The 19,713-nt window shown below is 41.9% G+C and overlaps 1 protein-coding gene across 2 annotated transcripts in view; it reads left to right on the top strand.

The window, feature by feature from the left end:
• LOC108719662 (dipeptidyl aminopeptidase-like protein 6) overlaps positions 1-19,713 on the top strand; it is a 757,132-nt gene that overhangs the window by 167,794 nt on the left and 569,625 nt on the right. The window contains exon 1 of one of the 2 annotated variants that reach the window (XM_041567352.1): positions 15,170-15,361. The exons of the other annotated variant lie outside the window; for it this stretch is intronic. Coding sequence (XP_041423286.1) covers positions 15,170-15,361 — 192 coding nt within the window. Of the gene's footprint in view, positions 1-15,169; positions 15,362-19,713 lie in introns of those variants that run through there. 2 annotated transcript variants of the gene reach the window in all.

Consider the following 19,713-nt stretch of genomic DNA (forward strand, 5'->3'; position numbering starts at 1 on the left):
TTATAGTGGGATGCACCCTACAGACAGTCAAAGGCTGATGAAAAAGTATAGGTACAAGTTTACCTTTAAGCAAAGCGTTAGTATGCAATTTTGTTAAAGGGGAACTCCACAAAAACATAATTTAAGCTTTTTGAAAGTAAACATAATTTCCTTAAGCCTAGCCCCCTGCTCTCCTGCTGATCTGTCTGACTACTTTGATGAGCTGTCTGACTACTGTTATGTTTTGGTAGCCGAGGATGAGTAGAGTATAACAGTGCTTTATTAGCAGACTTCTGCAACCATTACACAACAGTGACTTTCAATTTCACTTTTAAGCTGTCAGGAAGTATGCATAGTATAAGTCTAGATACAGTGACATTTAAAGGCCATTTGTATAAAGACCACATATTTCCCGTATAGTAGGAAAGCATTTGGGCAAATGTAATAAACAACAACAATGCATCTTAAAGCAACAATATACATTATTCACGTCACATAGTCCAAGGTCCATGCCAGTAGTTTTCTGATTCTTTTAGTATTCCTTATATGTTCACTTTCTACAGGCCTATTTCAGTTGACATCAGGAGTAGGAAAATGTCCTTCATCAAGTGGAGCTTCTCCAAAGTCATATCTAACAGGAGCAAGATGACTTGCATTCCATATTAGTCCATCAGACAGTTCATATGTGTATGGTCCTCGGTGGCGTCTCACTTCAAGTGGTGTAGTAAATTTAGATTGTCCTTGTTTCAGTATTCCTAGTTTCTTAATTCTGACTAAAGATCAAGGTTGAAAGTGCACTTCTCTTGCACCACATTTTCTGTCAGTATAAGCCTTGCATTTGCTTTGTTGATGTTTCACAATGTCAGCAGTAGATGATTTTGTTGGAACAGTTTTTGGTGGAAGTTTGATGTTTGCAACATGTAACTTAGTGCGCATCTGTCTGCCATGTAGTAATTCAGCTGGAGATGCTTGGGTTGTTGCATGGCACGTTGCTCTGTAGTTAATTAGGAACTCATAAGATTTCCCAGTAAGATTTGCTACCCCACAACTACTGTATAACTACTGTTACTTTGTATCAACAGCCAGCTGTCCTTTTCCTGCTTCCTCGAAACCCCACAATTCCCTGCACACATGTATGGAATGCATTTTAGGACATCATCAGGAGAACACACGCTCCTGCATGCGCTCTCCTAAAGAAGTATACAGACTCGTCTCTTATTATACTCACTTATCTGAAGAAATTGCAGTCACACTTCCGTGCTGCCCACATTTGCTGTTGCAATCTCCTCCCTTGTGGCTCATTCCTCAGCCCTCCCTCCTCAGTCCTCAGCCCTTCCCCCTCAGCCCTCATTACAAAAGCCCTCTGTCCTCAGCTCTCCATCCTCAGCCTTCCCTCCTCAGCTATCAGCCTGGCTTACAAACTAAGGTCTGAGCACGGAGGGCTGAGAGCTGAGGACGGAGGGCTTTTGTAATGAGGGCTGTGGACCGAGGAGGGAGGGCTGAGGAATAAACCATGAGGGGGAAGATTGCAACAGCAAATGTTGGCACAGGGGCAATCCTGGCCCCTCCGCTGCCTGAGGCAGCCAGAGGGGTCCACGAGGGTGGCAGAGAGGGCCAGTACGTTTGTGCAGAGAGCCTAACTGTGCTCTCTGCGCTAGAAGAACCGAATTTCCTGCTTGAAAACCACAAATTTGGCTTTTAAAGTACCAGGAGTGGCATTTTTGCCACCCCTGGTACATAGTGGGGCACTGCTGCCTGAGGCGACAGTCTCAACTTGCCTCATTGGCGAAGCACCCCTGTGTGGGCAGCACGGAGGTGTGACTGCAGTTTTTTCAGATAAGTATAATTAAGTATAATAGTATATAATAGAGTATAATAAGAGATGAGTCTGTATACTTCTTCTTTAGGAGAGCGCATGCAGGAGCGTGTGTTCTCCTGATGATGTCGTAAAATGCGTTACGCACATGTAATTTCAATAAGGAACAGAACATCACAGTGCAATGCATTGTGGGTTTTGTAGTTCCTACATGCTGTCTGTAAAATGTGGAGAAGTTGTTACAATTTGTAACATCAGTTTTTAGTCCCTCCTTCCCTACTAGGATTTCAAATGATGCAGAAAGAGAAGAACTGTTAAACAGCTGGATTTCAGCATAGAAAATGGCATTTATTCATACTTTTTGAAGAAACAGGTAACTGTGATGGATATATTAGGGGTTTCTGTGTTATTTGAGCCTCTTTATCAAATTTTGGTTTGGAAGCCAGAGTTCCCCTTTAACTACAGATTTCCTCCTCTCTCCAGCCTGAAATAAAATGTTTTCTGGGGCCACAGTGACATGTTGCTCCCAACCTTTTGCCTCTGAGACCGGGACATCATCCTAAAACCAACCCTCGCAGCTTAAGGAAATGTTTGGAATCAGTGCCAGGGTATAACTTAAATAACTAAAGGGATTCTGTCATCAGAAAACATGTTTTTTTTCAAAACACATCAGTTAATAGTGCTACTCCAGCAGAATTCTGCACTGAAATCCATTTCTCAAAAGAGCAAACAGGTTTTTTTATATTCAATTTTGAAATCTGACATGGGGCTAGACATTTTGTCAATTTCCCAGGTGCCCCTGGTCATGTGACTTGTGCCTGCACTTTAGGAGAGAAATGCTTTCTGGCAGGCTGCTGTTTTTCCTTCTCAATGTAACTGAATGTGTCCCAGTGAGACATGGGTTTTTACTATTGAGTGTTGTTCTTAGATCTACCAGGCAGCTGTTATCTTGTGTTAGGGAGCCGCTATCTGGTTACCTTCCCATTGTTCTTTTGTTTGGCTGCTGGGGGGAAAAGGGAGGGGGTGATATCACTCCAACTTGCAGTACAGCAGTAAAGAGTGATTGAAGTTTATCAGAGCACATGACTTGGGGCAACTGGGAAATTGACAATATGTCTAGCCCCATGTCAGATTTCAAAATTGAATATAAAAAAACCTGTTTGCTCTTTTGAGAAATGGATTTCAGTGCAGAATTCTGCTGGAGCAGCACTATTAACTGCTTCATTTTGAAAAAAAATGTTTTTTCCCATGACAGTATCCCTTTACAAACAGTAAGGACAGCTCATATAAAGTAATGCTACTTTGATATGGAAAATGAACTGATTTCGGTGATAGCCTTCGGATAAAACCTGTTTCCAAAGCCCTGGGGTCCCATTATGTTGTTTAAAGTCAGTCCTCTTCGAAAGTATTCCACTTCAATAAACTCCCTTTTTGTTATTTTCAGAAGCAATTTAAACACTGAGATGCACATGACCTTATGTAATTTATTTAAAGCCTTGCACTGAATGCATTATCTATTTATACCAGTGTGTATCAGCAGCTTTATTGCTAACAATGGAGTCAGCACCGAGGCAACATGATGAGGCAAATTCACTGAATGTTAACCAGTATCACTCCAGCTCTTGCGGAAATACATCTACTAACTTCTCATACCAACACCCTGGAAGCTGTGGCTCAGCATTAAACTGTAGCACTGTGGGTGTAGCCCCACTCCACCACTAACATGAGTGGACGGCCAATTTGCCACATATGCCAGAAAATATGTACAAAATTTCCAGCCTACTACTTTTGTAAGGCTTTAGTTCTCCTTTAATGAGATGATTAAAGAAATCTTTCGCCAAGTTTCAACACAAAAATGACTCCCATAGACTCCAATGGGTGAACAAAAAAAAATTGTCGTGCCACCTTGTGCGTCAAATAAATATTTGCCGCCCATAGATTTCAATGCATTTCGCCAAATTTTTGCCATTTCGCGAATTTTAGGAGAAACAATACGGGTGAGATTTTTCCATTTTTGCCTGACCACATCCGTACTTGCTGGCTGTAAATGAGCCCTCCAATCACTAGGGACTATGCCCACAGATGGCCAATCACAGCAGGGGGCTGGCACTTAATTTGTGCACAGAAGCCAATTTACCCCCAATATCCTTGTGAGATGAGCTGGTTTGTTTAGCTTCAATCTTCGTGCAATAACCATAACTATTATACTGAAATGGCAACTGTTAATATCTCGCTGAGCTTAATGAGCCTCTATTGAATTCTGTGTCAAGGAAGAAAAAAGAAATAAATAAAAAAGAAAGCAAAGCTGCTCGGAACACAAGACAGATTTACTGGTGGAAAAGCTTCTCAATTACACTCTTCTGCGCTAACAGGAATATACTTTGTAAGCAGCCCCATAAATTGTGTATAAGGAAGTGAGTGGGGAGGCCGCCAGCCTTTTGTATTGTAATTGATTTCCACGCGGCCAAGAAAATAAACTCCCCTGAATTTGAGAAAATGTGCGGAAAGAGAAATAATAAATCAATCAGTTAACTCTTTGACCACTGAATGGGGTGTACATAAGCACTGTAAGGTAACTGCACCCTCATTTCTTTTAGTAGTGATGGGTGAATTTCTCCCGTTTCGCTGAAAAATATGCGAATGTTGTGGGAAAGGGGCGAAACATTTTGGAAATTCGTGGGAAACACAGAAAATTGTTCAAAACTTGCGAACGGGCAAAACAATTGCGAAACACAAAAATTGATTAAATGGGCTTTTTTCTCCCATTTCACTTCGCCGGAAAATTGGTGGAAAATGTCTAAAAATTTGCGAAACTCGAAAATTGAGCAAAAAGGCTAAAAAATTGCGCTGCGTTAAAGTCAATGGGAGTCTGAATAGAGTTGACACACATCGGTTTTGACGCAGGCAACTTTTCCGACGCACGTCCAAAGTCGTCATAGACTTGTCGCTGGTGAATTTTCGCGGGAGTTTCGCAAATTTATTCCCCAGCGGCGAGAATATATTCGCCCATCACTACTTTTTAGGGTTTTAAAGGCTACTTGTACCTGTGCCATGTGTATCCTTGTATAACAAAAATTGTCTTTTCTAGTTATGAAGAGGTGGTTCATCTATAAGTAAACTTTAAGCATGCTGTTGAATGACTATTGCTAAGCAGATTTTTCAATTGTTCTTTAATTCTATAGTTTTTTTTAAATTATTTGCCTTCTTCTTCTTCTGAATTTTTCCAGCTTTCAGATGGGAGTCACTGAGCCCATCTTAAAACAAATGCTCTGTAAGGCTACAAATGTATTGTTATTGCTACTTCTTATTACCCATCTTTCTATCCAGGCCTCTCCTATTCATTTTCCAGTCTCTTATTCATAACAGAATATTGTTGCTCAAGTAATTTGGCTCCTAGCAACCGGTTTGCTGAAATTGCAAACTGTAGAGCTGCAGAATAAAAAGCTAAATAACTCAAAACACCCAAATAATAAAAAATGAAAACCAACTACAAATTGTCTCCGAGTATCACTTCTTACATCATACGAAAAGTAAACTCAAAGGGCAAACAGCCTTTTAATGTATATTTGTTTGTTTTTTTCTCTTTATCCTTCCCATTCCTTTTACAGATTTTAAGATCCTATTTTCCCCTAGCTGCTGCCTGTGTCTCAGGTTTACATATAAGGAATATATTAGCAGGGTTGCCACTTTCCTCGGAGTTGCAGACTGGGTGGGGGCGTGTCCGTGACATCAGGGGTGGGCCAGATGGCGTCAAGGGCGGTCCTGGTGACGTTGGGGGCGCGCGGATGATGTCAGTGGGCTGGACCTCTGTCAGTCCGGTGGAGTGTCTGTGACATTGGGGGCGGGACTATGACATGGCAATCACTGATTGACTGAAGCCATTTAAAGCCTTGTCCGGATTTCCTAATTTTGATATCCAATAATGCACCTGACAAATGGCAACCCTGTATATTAGATATCCCTCCAAATTGCTCTAAAGAAAAGGAAGTAGGATCAAAGTGCTTTCGATTACACTGTTTGGTTTTTACGCTTCTTATCTTCTCCTCTCTTCATCCAACTGTTGCAGGTGTCTCAGGTTTATACATAAGAAGGAGCAGATCAGGGCCGGACTGGGAGTAAAAAGCAGCCCGGGCAAAATAATCAAAGCAGCCCACATGTAAAGACACGATGATTTGTACTCATCCACACATACAGTATATTGGGGTAAAACTGCAAAAATGTTTATGGCTGATGTGCATAAAGGGCTGCCTTTCTCGCTTAAAGGGCATGTGATGGCAAAAAAATAAAATCCAATTTTTACTTTCTTTAATGAAAAAGAAACCTATTTCCAATATACTTTAATTAAAAAATGTGTGACATTTTTATAAGAAACCTGACTGTATGCAGTGAAATTCTCCCTTCATTTACTGCTGTGGATAGGAATTGTCAGACAGTCCCTAACTGCTCTGCAGGGAAACAATCATACTTATGAACAGCAGGGGGAGCCCCCGTTTACTTCCCAGACATGCAGAACTCAAGCAGTTTTGTTTATGACGATCCCTAAGCAGCCCAGACCACACTGAGCATGTGCACAGTCTTAGTCTTGCAAAGATGTATAACAAAGTTACAAGATGGTGACCCCCTGTAGCCAACTTTGAAAGCATAAATTATTTGTTTGATTAGGCTTGTGGTGCAGTAAGTTCATGTTTATATTTAGTATACAAAATACAGCATTTCTAGCCTTATTCTATTTTACACTTTACATGCCCTTTAACTGTAATTATTGCCAAATATTACAGTTGCTAATTAACTATTATTATTACATTATAGTACAGTAAAATATTCTTTTATGGCACCACACAAGTCTAGTGTTTCTATATTAACCACTTTGTTGATTTGCCATCCTATATACTAACCGAAGGCCTATCTATGTCCCGAGTGGAGGGGAGGCAGATGCGCACGCAACTTCGGTTAGGATCTATGAGATGCGCGCGCAACTTCAGCCGAAAGACATAGATGCGGCCTTCGATTAGCAGATGTGCTGGAAGGTTAGGATCAGAACAGGTTAGGATCGGGGAGGCAGATGCGCTGGAAGGTTAGGATCTAGGGAGGCAGATGCGCTCACCGTCTCCTTCTGCCTCCCGCCGCCTCTTCTTTCCTGCTCACTCAGGCGGCGACCGCTGGAAGGTTAGGATCTAGGGAGGCAGATGCGCTCACCGTCACACTAGGGGAACCGGTTGCGTACCTGCACGAAAGTCTGTATAAGCGTCGGCCATCTTGCTACTCCTCTGCGACTTTGTCATCCGCCCACTGCCAAATCCGCCCACTAAAGTCTGTATAAGCGTCGGCCATCTTGCTACTCCTCTGCGAGTTTGTCATCCGCCCACTAAAGTCTGTATAAGCATCGGCCATCTTGCTACTCCTTTGCAAGTTTGTCTAATGGCGGCGCTAGCGTCACTCTAGGAGGGGAACCGGTTGCGTACCTGCACGAAAGTCTGTATAAGCGTCGGCCATCTTGCTACTCCTCTGCGACTTTGTCATCCGCCCACTGCCAAATCCGCCCACTAAAGTCTGTATAAGCGTCGGCCATCTTGCTACTCCTCTGCGAGTTTGTCATCCGCCCACTAAAGTCTGTATAAGCGTCGGCCATCTTGCTACTCCTTTGCAAGTTTGTCTAATGGCGGCGCTAGCGTCACTCTAGGAGGGGAACCGGTTGCGTACCTGCGTGGGTGGCCATTTTTAGCAACTGACTGTATTTAGTACTGACTGTATTGATTCTGAAGACGAAAGTGAGAAACTTAACTTCCCATTAGAATATTTAAACACTATCAACAATGCTGGATTACCACAACACAATCTTATACTCAAAGTAGGAACAATAGTCATGCTGTTAAGAAACCTTAAGGGTAGGGGCACACGGCGCGATTTCGCCGCGATTCTGCGCTAAGCGAGTTGTCGCTGCGTTTTTTAAGCCGAAATAGCTTTGCTAACTTTGGCGCTGGCGTCAATGCAAATCGCGGCGAAATCGCTGCGCTAATTCACACGCGGCGATTCGTTTTCTATTGTCGTCCGAAGTTGCCTCGCTGAGCGTTTCCGGGCGACAGTAGAAAAAGAATCGCCGCGTGTGAATTAGCGCAGCGATTTCGCCGCGATTTGCATTGACGCCAGCGCCAAAGTTAGCAAAGCTATTTCGGCTTAAAAAACGCAGCGACAACTCGCCCAGCGCCAGAATCGCGGCGAAATCGCGCCGTGTGCCCCTACCCTAACACTAAGCAAGGTTTATGTAACGGTACACGGTTGGTTGTGAAGAGCATGAGACAAAATGTTATCAAGGCAGAAGTGCTTACAGGATCCCATAGCGGTGATACTGTTTTGATTCCCAGAATTGACCTTACCAGTTCTGACCAGGAATTACCTTTTAAACTTAAACGACGACAATTCCCCATTAAGGCTGCATTTGCCATGACAATCAACAAATCACTAGGACAAACATTGGATAAAGTCGGCATTTACCTATCTGAGCCTGTGTTTGGTCATGGTCAACTTTATGTTGCATTTTCAAGAGTGCAGCGTTCATCTGATGTTAAAGTCAAGATTTTAAGTACAGCTCACCAGGGAGAACTCATTCAAGGACAGGAGAACATTTTCACAAAAAATGTTGTTTATAAAGAAATTTTTCAGTAACACTTTACTACCAATAAACTCAAAATTTAAGAATTCTAATAGCAGATAGGTAATAACAAGCAATAGGCACAGATTCACTCTACATCCCCACAAATTAGCGTCGCCAGTTGCTGCCTGGGGATGCCGAGTGAATCAGCACCCATCGCATTTTGCTGCCTCACTGTTGTTACCATTCTTTCATTAACGATTCTTTAGAGAATCGGGGGTTTACTGGTTTATTATAAGCCTTGAACATTTTATTTAAAAATGACAAGGATTCAATAGTTCACCATTATAGAATGGGGTATATTACTTCTTATATGCAAGTGATACAATCTGGACTGTTGAGGGGGGGGGTTTGGGGAGTTCTAGTTCAACGAGTGATTTCTTTTTTTGGTTTGTTAAACTGAAAAAGAAAACACTTGCTGAACTAGAACTTCCCAAGCCCCCCTGAACAGTCCAGATTGTGACTGGTACCTGCGCAGCACGAAACATTCTTAGCAATAAACAGTTAGGGGCTGATTCACTAAGGGTCGAATATCGAGGGTTAATTAACCCTCGATATTCGACTGGGAATTGAAATCCTTCGACTTCGAATATCGAAGTCGAAGGATTTAGCGCAGATAGTACGATCGTACGATCGAAGGAAAAATCCTTCGATCGAACGATAAAATCCTTCGAATCGAACGGTTCGAAGGATTTAAATCCAACGATCGAAGGAATATCCTTCGATCAAAAAAAGTTAGGCAAGCCTATGGGGACCTTCCCCATAGGCTAACATTGACTTCGGTAGCTTTTAGATGCCGAACTAGGGGGTCGAAGTTTTTTTTAAAGAGAGAGTACTTCGACTATCGAATGGTCGAATAGACAAACGATTTTTAATTCGAATCCTTCGATTCAAAGTCGTAGTCGAAGGTCGAAGTAGCCCATTCGATGGTCGAAGTAGCCCAAAAAAAACTTTGAAATTCGAATTTTTTTTTACTTCGAATCCTTCACTCGTAGTTAGTGAATCGGCCCCTTAAACTGAAAAACAAAGCACTTGTTGTACTAGAACTCCCCAAAACCCCCGCAACAATTCAGTGCATCTACTCCTGCGGCTGAACGCATGAAACCGGAACGCAGGGGGCGCGCAGGTAAAAACGCTCGTCTGTAAGAGCCCTAAACATGGAAACTTACTCCAACCCATCAAAAGCCCAATCTGATCATTATTGGATGGTACCTTTCCCACAAAGATATAATTGCTAACTAGTTACTAGTAAGTAACTAGTGATGGGCGAATCTGACCCGTATGGTTTCCGCGAAAATTCACATTGAGTGGGCGTTTTTTTTCCTGCAACATTTTTTTTAAAATCGTGCAACAAGACTATGAGCTTTTTTTTTGTAAGCGAAACCTGGGGAGAAATTTCACCCTTTACTATTTTAAATCATATTATCATTTATAATACAGGTATGGGACCTGCTATCCAGAATGCTAGAGAACTGGGGGTTTCCGGATAACGGATCTTTCTATAATTGGGATCTTCATACCTTAAGTCTACTAGAAACTCATGTTTTGCTTCCAGTGAGGATTAATTGTATCTTAGTTTGGATCATGTATAAGGTATTCATTTTTAACAATAGGAAATTATTGGATTATAATGGAGTCTATGGGAGATGGCCTTTCCGTCATTTGGAACTTTCTGGATAACGGGTCTCTGGATAACAGGTCTCCGGATAATGGATTCGGTACATATTTCTCCGATTTAAGATGACTATTGGGGGTGCTATAAAAAAACACATTTGCAAGGTTGCTCTGTCATCGTTGTAACACAAGCCGCTTATTAAATCCACATGTGAATGATTAAATGAGTTCCGATGCATGCTGGTCTAGTCTGCGGCATGCCATGTCTACTGATTACTAATTAGCTCCTTCTTGTATGTAATTTGTCATATGTGCATAGAAAAGGAATGAGATAGAAATCATACATGGTACCCCCGACCAGTGTCTATGAATTTAATTTTTACCTGATTGTATTGGTAAAAAATATACAGTGGAATATATATATGTAATCGAAAAATGCTCAGGACCTGGGGTTTCCAGATACCATATCTTTCTGTAATTTGGATCTTCATACATTAGGGGGAACATTTACTAAGCTCGAGTGAAGGATTCGAATGACTACTTCGACCATCGAATTGGCTACTTCGACTACGACCGAATCGAACGATTCGAACTAAAAATCGTTCGACTTTTCGTCCATTCGATAGTCAAAGTACTGTCTCTTTAAAAAAAACTTTGACTACCTACTTTGCCAGCTAAAACCTACCGAGCACCAGTGTTAGCCTATGGGGAAGGTCCCCATAAGCTTTCTAAGCTTTTTTTGATTGAAGGAAAATCCTTCGAATCGTTCGATTTGAAGGATTTAATCGTTCGATCGAACAATTTTTCCTTCGATCTTTCAATCGAGCATTTGCGGTAAATCCTTCGACTTCTATATTCGAAGTCGAAGGATTTTACTTCGAGGGTCGAATATCGAGGGTTAATTAACCCTCGATATTTTCGACCAATAGTAAATGGGCCTCTAGGTCTACTAGAAAATCATGTAAACATTAAATAAACCCGATAGGCTGGTTTTCTTTCCATTAAGATTCATTTTATTTTAGTTGGGATCAAGTACAGGTATGGGATCCCTTATCTGAAAACCCGTTATCTGGAAAGCTCAGAATTACGGAAAGGCTGTGTCCTTAGACTCCATTTTATTCAAATAATACAAATTTTTAACAATGATTTCCTTTTTCTGTGTAATAATAAAACAGTAGTTTGGACTTGATCCCAACTAAGATATAATTAATCCTTATTCGAAGCAAAACCAGCCTATTGGGTTTATTTAATGTTTACATGATGTTCTAGTGGATGTAGACTCAAGTTATTAAAATCTAAATTACAAAAAGATCCATTATGAAAGTAATAAAGGAAACATATGTTCTAGTCTAGTAACTCACAGGAGCTTGACAAAGGACTGAGCACTGGCCTGAAACTTTGCATTTTTCAGATCAAAGTCATTCAGAACTAATAAGTGCTTTTTAAATTTATATTTTTTGATGGTGCTGTCGTATCTACAATTTTAGTAACCCACATGAACCAGTCGGTTTTTCTTATAAATTGCTCAGCAGTAAATGCTACCTGTTCATTGGTCCCAATGGGTAACTAGACCTACGCTATATGAAATGTTGCCCAATGACATTATCCCTTATTTGTACATTGCCAGGGATTTTGTGATTCTTTATTAATGGTCATGAACAGTTCATAGCAGTTACTGTTCATTGTATTCCTTAGCCATTTCCGTTTAGGTGCTAATCGCCTGTAATAGGAGTCCATGATCCATGACTTACGTATGACTCAATAACGCCCATTAACCCCAATGAGACACAAAACAACATTTTATGGGTGGAAAAAAGGCCGCAGCTTATTTATTAACACTCACCAAGCTTTGTAAAACCATCCACCAACATACCCATAATATTAATCTTAATGTAACAAATGCATAACAAATGAATAAGCTGTGACATATAAAATAATATCCGCTTAAGGCTGCATAACATTTAACCGCTTAAGGCTGCATAACATTTAATAGTATCGTATAATGCATTCACATTACTCTTCATAATGAACCCGTTCTCCAGCCTAAGCAAGCCTCCGTCCTGTTTTCTCACTTACTGTGCCTCCTTGTCCCTAAGCCTAGCCCCAGGCCAATCTCACCTTAAGACTCCAGCCCCTCTTATTTGGCTACCCATTAGGGCAGCCCCACACCGCCAACATGGTACCCCTACCTTCCATCAGGGCGGGCGGGAAACACTGCTTCCCTTACTTCTGCCAAAGGTAAGACTGTTCTCCCGCACTTTTCAGCTCACTTTAAAGGCTCAGCCCTGCCTACAATCCCCAGAATGCCCCATTAAAACCTCCCCTTAATTTCCAATTTGTCCCCTAAATCATTCCTTACTCCACTCCACCTGTTCCAGGGTCCCTCCATAGGCCTCTGTAACCTTAGGCCCTAAGATCAGAGACACTTATTAAACTAAGGCTTAGGGGAAATAACCAGTAGGACAGTGATTGACAGGCAACACCACAGGCATGGGGGCTGTGCTAACAGTGGTGCAAGGACTAATAATATAATAATATCTAGCTAACAGTTGGTATTTATTGTATCATGGACACACTGTATGGCTGTCCCTGCTGAATTCCATGGATTCAAAGGAACTGCTCATTACAAAGAACAAAGCACTGGTGGGCAGTTATCTCATTAGAGCTGCTGGTGGTCATGGAAATGGATTGGAGCAAGGCCAAATATGCAGGAATCTGATGCATGCTCTTTGGCTGGAGATTCCTGCACCTAAAGTAGCAACGCTGTGATGATAACATTTTGTGTGTCTTTGCAACTTTCTTGTGGGTTTGTTCCAAACTTTTAACCGCAAATAAGGAGCTTAAACCAAAACGATCATTTATGAATGAGAATTCATGTGTACGTATCAGAGTAAATACAGTATGGCAGCTCCTGCTCATAGGAACCAGCAGAAATATATATACATAATCCAATAGTAGAACGCGCTCACGGCAAATAACAAGGTGGCAAAAATGTATTCCTCCATATTCACATCAACGTGTTTCAATCCAAACAGTTCATACTAGATTATTGCTAGCGAGCACCCGGCCTATGCAAAGTTGAACATGTTTCCTTGAAAATCATAAATACCTACAAAGTCTTCTTTTAATTCACACAGAATAAACTGCATTTTACCCAAAGCATTTAAAACCCATAAAAGAGGGTGTTTTTTTATGGCGAGAGTTTGGGGGAAATGTAGCCATGGATGAAGGAGCATTGCAACTAGGGATGCTGCTTTGCAAAAGATTTGGCCGAATACCGAACTGAATCGGGGTGGGAAGGGGAACATTTTTTTACTTCCTTGTTTTATGACAAAAAGTCACGTGATTTCCTTCCCGCCCCTAATTTGCATATGCAAATTCGGATTTGGTTCTGCCAAAAAAAAAAAAAAAGAAATGAAAAAGGCCAGATCCTGGCCGAATCCCGAACCGAATCCTGGATTCGGTGCATCCCTAGTTGCAACATTGTTCCACTGGTACACTTAGTCAGAACCAGCAGTGCAGATAGCAAGGGACAGACAGATGCTGATTTCAATTACAATTACATTTGTGAATAATGTTAAAACTATTTGTAATGAGTGTATATTGGACAGTTGCTTAGAATTACATTTTTGTTCATTATTTAAAGTTTGGGTTTACATCCCCGTAATTTTTTACCTGCACTAAAACCATACGGTCTGTCTACTGACTGGGGTACATGGAGGACCAAGGTCGGACTGGAGCATTGGTGGCCTAACCGGGTTCCAAATTCAGGCCTCTGCACACTTGTGTAAAAGCTGACGCAAGCCCCATCGCGCGGAACATCATCCTTTTTATTTTGGGGGACGGCTAATCATGGGAGGTGATCTGAGCCGGAGCCAACCGGGTTTTTTCCCAGTGTCCTGCCGGCCCAGTCCAACTCTGTGGAGGCCACTGGGGAACCAGACCTCTAGTGCCCCGTCTGCCTCCACACTTGTGCATTCACTGACACAAAAAGAGAACACTTTGCACCTTTGCAATAACACAGGGTATGGTTTTGTGCCCAGGCTGCTGCATGAGGCTAAAATTGGTCAAAGTGCCCCAAATGGCATGAAACTCTTGCTGCTCTGGCAAATAGTCCTTTGCTGCATTGCACCAGATGCTACAACCTAAGGCAGCCCGTCTTAAGCACAATTCTCGAAAAATGTGTATTTCAATGCTTTTATTGTGCACTGTGGAAAAACAGCACAGAAGTACCGTGGCCTACACCCTTACCTCGCCATGGGCAGACACCCTTTATAATAGAGGGAAAGTTACACCAATTATTAAAACCAGTTCCCAGATCCTACTGATTATGAACCCTTCTCCTTTTAGACTGTAAGCTCAGTTGAGCAGGGACCTCTCTATCTCCTGTATCAGTCAGTATGTAAGTGATATGTCTGGTGTATATTGTTTTGTTGAATATGTGTCAATAAAAATAAGGATATCCAGACAGATTCAATGAGAAGGTTCCCCCAGACTTGCAGCGAAAGAGAGAGAATTGGCAGATAGGTTTCAGCACCACGGAGAGCGTCAGGGAATGCAGCTCTGCTGTAGGACTCTATGGAACGCCTCTGTCCCTCCCAGTTTCTTCTGTCTTACTGGCTCCCTCCTCCTCCTCCTCTCCCTCACTCCACGGTTTCATTTCAATCAGGTGGCTGTTGCTCTTCAAGATTAGTGAAAAACCTAGCAGGAAAAATCACCCCCTCCCTCTTCCCATATATACAAAGGGAGAAGAGAAGCGGCAACGTGCTCTGAATACGTGTTGACTCTTTGAGAGTCCTCTCACTCTCTCCCTCTATGGACTGTTGGCATGCAGCCTCTACAGCCAATTGATCGGACACCTCGGGCTGAAGAGTGATTGGAAAACCATTCGCCCCAGTGGTCTGTCTCTTATTAAATGCTAGGTTCCATCATATAAGGTCTTATGGTTGGATGTTTGGTTTCTTTTTCATCCAGTGCAACATTTATGGGGCCTGTTGGCTTGTTTTTTTTTTTTTCCTTGATTGATTACTAATAAAAGAGGGTGTCAGAGCATCCAGATTTACTTTTTCTTGGAGCTAAAGAGTCTATACTAAAGAATAAAGGACTGACCTATGGCTTCGCTGTATCAGAGATTCACCGGGAAGATTAACACTTCCAAATCTTTCCCGGTTGCACCTGAAGCAAGTCACCTCTTGGGTGGCCAGAGCACGGAGGAGGACAGTGCTGGGAAGACCTCACGCCCACCGCCAGAGAGCCGAGCCAGTTATCAGTACCAGTCACGGAATGACTGTGAGGAGGAAGATGTAAGCAGCTTGTTGTTATTATTGAAACCTTCTTAGCAGTCACGGCTTCCCTTCCCCTTTAAAAAATGTTGTGTATGTTCCATGCTCATGATCTGTGTGTCTGGCACCCCCCAGTGGCCCAGCCCCCCTTTTCATAAATGCCATTGATACTGCTTCTAAATGATTAATTCATTGCTTCAGGGCTCGGGGAAACAAATCCATACTTGTGTTGCGGGGTTTTCAGATGTCAGTTCCGTTGCAGCCTTTTTGCATGGGAACTTCAGTGATTGAGCAGACCAGGCAAAACAAACAGGATTAGGGATTTTAATGAAATAAAAATTTAAAGGGAAACTGTAGCCAAGACTGTTTTTATACTCTATGAAAAAAATGTACCAATGGAAGCAATTTCCCAATATACAATCATTACAAAATGTCAATGGTTCAAAAGTTATTTGCAAATGTAAATGATATTTAAAGCAGTGTCTGTTTATCCATTTTTGTTCTCTGGGTCTGGCTCAATGAAACAATATATACAATGCACACTGTAAACATTGTAACACTGTAACAGAAGTCACTTCCCCTCCAGGTCTTTTATCAGCAGGCTTGCAACATGGTTACTGAAGGACAGAGAGTATAAACAGGTAGACAGATACTGTTTCAACAGCAAATACAGATATGCAATCCATTATCCGGAAGCCCGTTATCCAGAAAGCTCCACATTATGGAAAGGCCATCTCCCATAGACTCCATGATATCGAATTAAATGGGAACTATTGCAAAAATGAAAATTTAATATAAGCTTCAGCATAAGGAAATAAGAAACTTTCTAGATACAATAAATTAAAAATTCATTACCATTTCTGAAATAATCAAGTTTATCTTACCTATCTGTTTCTCCTCATTCTGTCATCATTCATGAGTTGGGTGTCAGATGAATGATCCAATATATCTTATCGGGGGGCTCAGTTTGCCTAGAAGATGTATTAGAGCTCACTCTATTAAAATCACCAGACATCATGTCATTTTGTTAGATTTTGTTTGTACTGGAATCAGTTATTTGAGCTCTAATACACCTGCTGCCTGATCGAAACTAGGGTAAAATGAATCCTTGTTGGAAGCGGAACCAGCCTATTGGGGTTGTTTTATATTTACATGATTTTGTAGTAGTTATGAAGATCCAAATTACAGAAAGATCTGTCATCTGAAAAATCCCAGGTCCCAAGCATTCTGGATAACAAGTCCCATTCCTGTACATTTACAAATAAATTAATTGAAATGTGTTTAGTCATTGTATACTGGAATGTTGCTTATCTTAACCATTTCGCAAGGAAACTTCTTATGGTGGAGTTTCCCTTTAATCTTAGGCAGGTGAAATCTTTGCTGGATCTTAATTTACCCTGAACATAATAAGGAGCATCTTATCTCAGTGAAAGGAGGGTGGTTTTCAAAAGAACAAGCTTCCTTGGCAGTGATCCCTACATGCAAAGGGGAAGCAACAATCAATCCTTTTAATATATTCGATGCTAACAAATCCCAGCGTGCTGAACCTCCTGGATCTGTTAGACATTTCAAAGGTACCATCTGCATATCGCCATAGCAACCAGTGACTCATGCTCATGCAGGGTGCCCTGTTTTTAGGCTACTAAGAAGATGGCTAGTCAGCCAGTATTGACGATCAATGATAAACATAGAGGCGTCAGTGGTGGAGCCAGCAGTGTTAAAGGTTAATGCTAAACAAGTAGGAGTAGCAGCCTGCATTTTAACCCTTTTCTCTCGCTTTCAGTCATCATCCATATGGCCAGACTGTCAGCAGTTTATTATTTGGATTCACATAGGGATCGGTTCAGACTGTGCCATGAAGGGATAGAACATGAAGTCCATTAGAAAAGTTTCATTGAAGGCCATGGGTTCTGCAGACAAGACTTCTATAATAGATAAACCTAACACCATGTAAAGCACTTTGGCCATTGCCAAAGGACAACTCCCAGCTTTCCACCTATTTTATCTGATGGGGGATTCTGGGAGCTGTATTCTGTCAGGGCTATAGAGCTGAGACTCGCCTTATGACTCCCTATGACTCTTTGTGCTCTCACATACCCATCAAGGTCTTTGCTATAGGTGGTATAACTGAATGGGTGAAGGCAAAACACAATAAAAGATACTTCTTGTAGGTCCCATCAGGTGGTTTAACTGAATCAGTGAAGGCAAAGTGAACATAATATAGGGAATATCTTGTGCAGCCCCCACCAGGTCTGCTTGAATGTGTCATGGTACAGCTGAAGGCATCATTTAGGGACATGTATGGGAGACTTATTGACCATTGGTTTCTGATCAACTGGCTCATGATCCAAAAAGACAGATACCATATGAGGGGGTATCTGTATTTCTATTGTCCTTTTTGGTCAGACAGCCCCAGCAGCCCCAATGACTGAAGTAGAAAGAGAAGAAGCTCCATGTTTCCTCTTCACTTTCTTATCTTCCAAGTCATGCAGTAGAAAGAGAAGAGACACCATGTCTACTCTTCACTTCCTTACCTTACACATCGTGCACTGACCAATACAATATTCATGGTGCAGTCAGTATAAATATCAGTCGGTATTATCCACCCTACATTTGCCTGGCACACCTCTGCCAAAATGCTCAGTACACTGTTCATGTGTTGGAACCCTACAATCTTTTTTGACAATTAACATCCATTCGAGTGTGAGTAGATATCTCAGATGTTTGAAGACCTTAGTTTACATTGTGAGAGTTGGCAGGCGGACAAGGAAGCAGTATGTTTCTGTATGGCCCATGGCCTGGTTCCAGGCATTTCCTATAGGCAATCAGGTTAGATCAGTGTGGTCAACTCTCTATAGCAGTGATCCCCAACCATATTGCTCTCCAAGCCCTTGGATGTTGCTCCCAGTCAGTCAAAGCAGGTGCTTATTTTTGAATTCCAGGTTCGGAGGCAAGTTTTGGTTGTATAAAAACCAGATGTACTGCCAAGCAGAACCTCATGTAGGCTACCAGTCCACATAGTGGCTACCATTGCCCAATCACAGCCCTTATTTGGCACCCCAGGAACATTTTTCAAGCTTGTGTTGCTCCCCAACTCTTTTTACATCTGAATGTTGCTCATGGGTGAAAAAGCTTTGCTAATGTGTCAGCTAAAAGCAAGAGGGCAGAATGAGTACATAGGGCAGGGCTATTTACTGCATACGGGGTGTGTTGCAAAACCCAGTCCAAAAACTGGCACAAACCATCATATTCTGCATATTTGCCCTATTACCTGCAAAATGAATGCTAAGACCCAAATTTCCCCCATGACTACAGTGATTTAGCAAAGCACATAGGTGTCCCCTAACCCACCCCCTAACTAACAAGTCAACCATCTTTTCAATCTAGCGGAAGGTGTTGATAATAGTATTGCCCCAAATAAAACAAAGAGTAATTAACCACATAGTTGTGCAATTTTGTGCCCTCCTGCTGCTCTAGAATTTGCATCTCAAGCATTGGTAAATGCCCCCAACATGAGACTTCAAACTGTGGCAAAAATCAATGACCCTCAGGGGCATCAATTAAAAATTTCAATGCGAGAGATAGAAAAGCAATATAATGCAAAGATTTCTTATTTTGCTCAGGTAGTTTGTCTTAACCCACTTCCCAAAAATGGGAACATTTTCAGCCTTCAGGTCCGTCAGTCTGCTGCCTTCTGTTTCCAGAGTCAGAACCAGCAGTGCAGAGAACAGAATATCAATTTGTGTACAGTGCCCCAGGGGTTAACAGTGGAACAGCCCTGTAAGAGAGATGTGGACCTTTGGTGCTTAATACAGACAGCATGTTTATTCCTGGAGCTGACAGTTAAATATGGCAGTGAATTAATGCAGATTCTTTCATGAGATTCTTAGTATCCTCTTTTGGTGCTGTAAGACACCGGATCCCAAAATAATTGTAAGACCACCTAGTGATAAACTGCACCGGTTAGACTAGTCCCTACCCCCTCTGTCCTGTAGATGTCACCGTCACAAAGGAAAGACTCTCCCATAGGATTCGCTTTGTGGCTTCAGCATCTCCGTTTACTGTTTTATTTTTACCCCATTCAGTTTACAGCATATTTTTAGTTTGTCGGTACAACAGATGTCTGGGGAATCTTCCTGTGATAGCTCAGAGCTCAGAAGCAAAGAGCGAAAAGCACATTTGACATGAAATTCGCTGGCAAGAATGTAGGTCCATTTCATCTCCAAATCACCGCGCAACTCCCCTCCAGGGATAACAGAACCGCAGGCCTGTGATTTGTTGGACATTGTGATGGGGGACGTGGATACATCTGACCGCTGCCTGATTCTCCCTCCCAGTTCTTCTACAGTATGTCGCCTCCCTTGCTTTAAAGG

The sequence above is a fragment of the Xenopus laevis genome, chromosome 6S (genome assembly GCF_017654675.1).
Source record: "Xenopus laevis strain J_2021 chromosome 6S, Xenopus_laevis_v10.1, whole genome shotgun sequence".
Lineage (NCBI taxonomy): Eukaryota > Metazoa > Chordata > Amphibia > Anura > Pipidae > Xenopus > Xenopus laevis.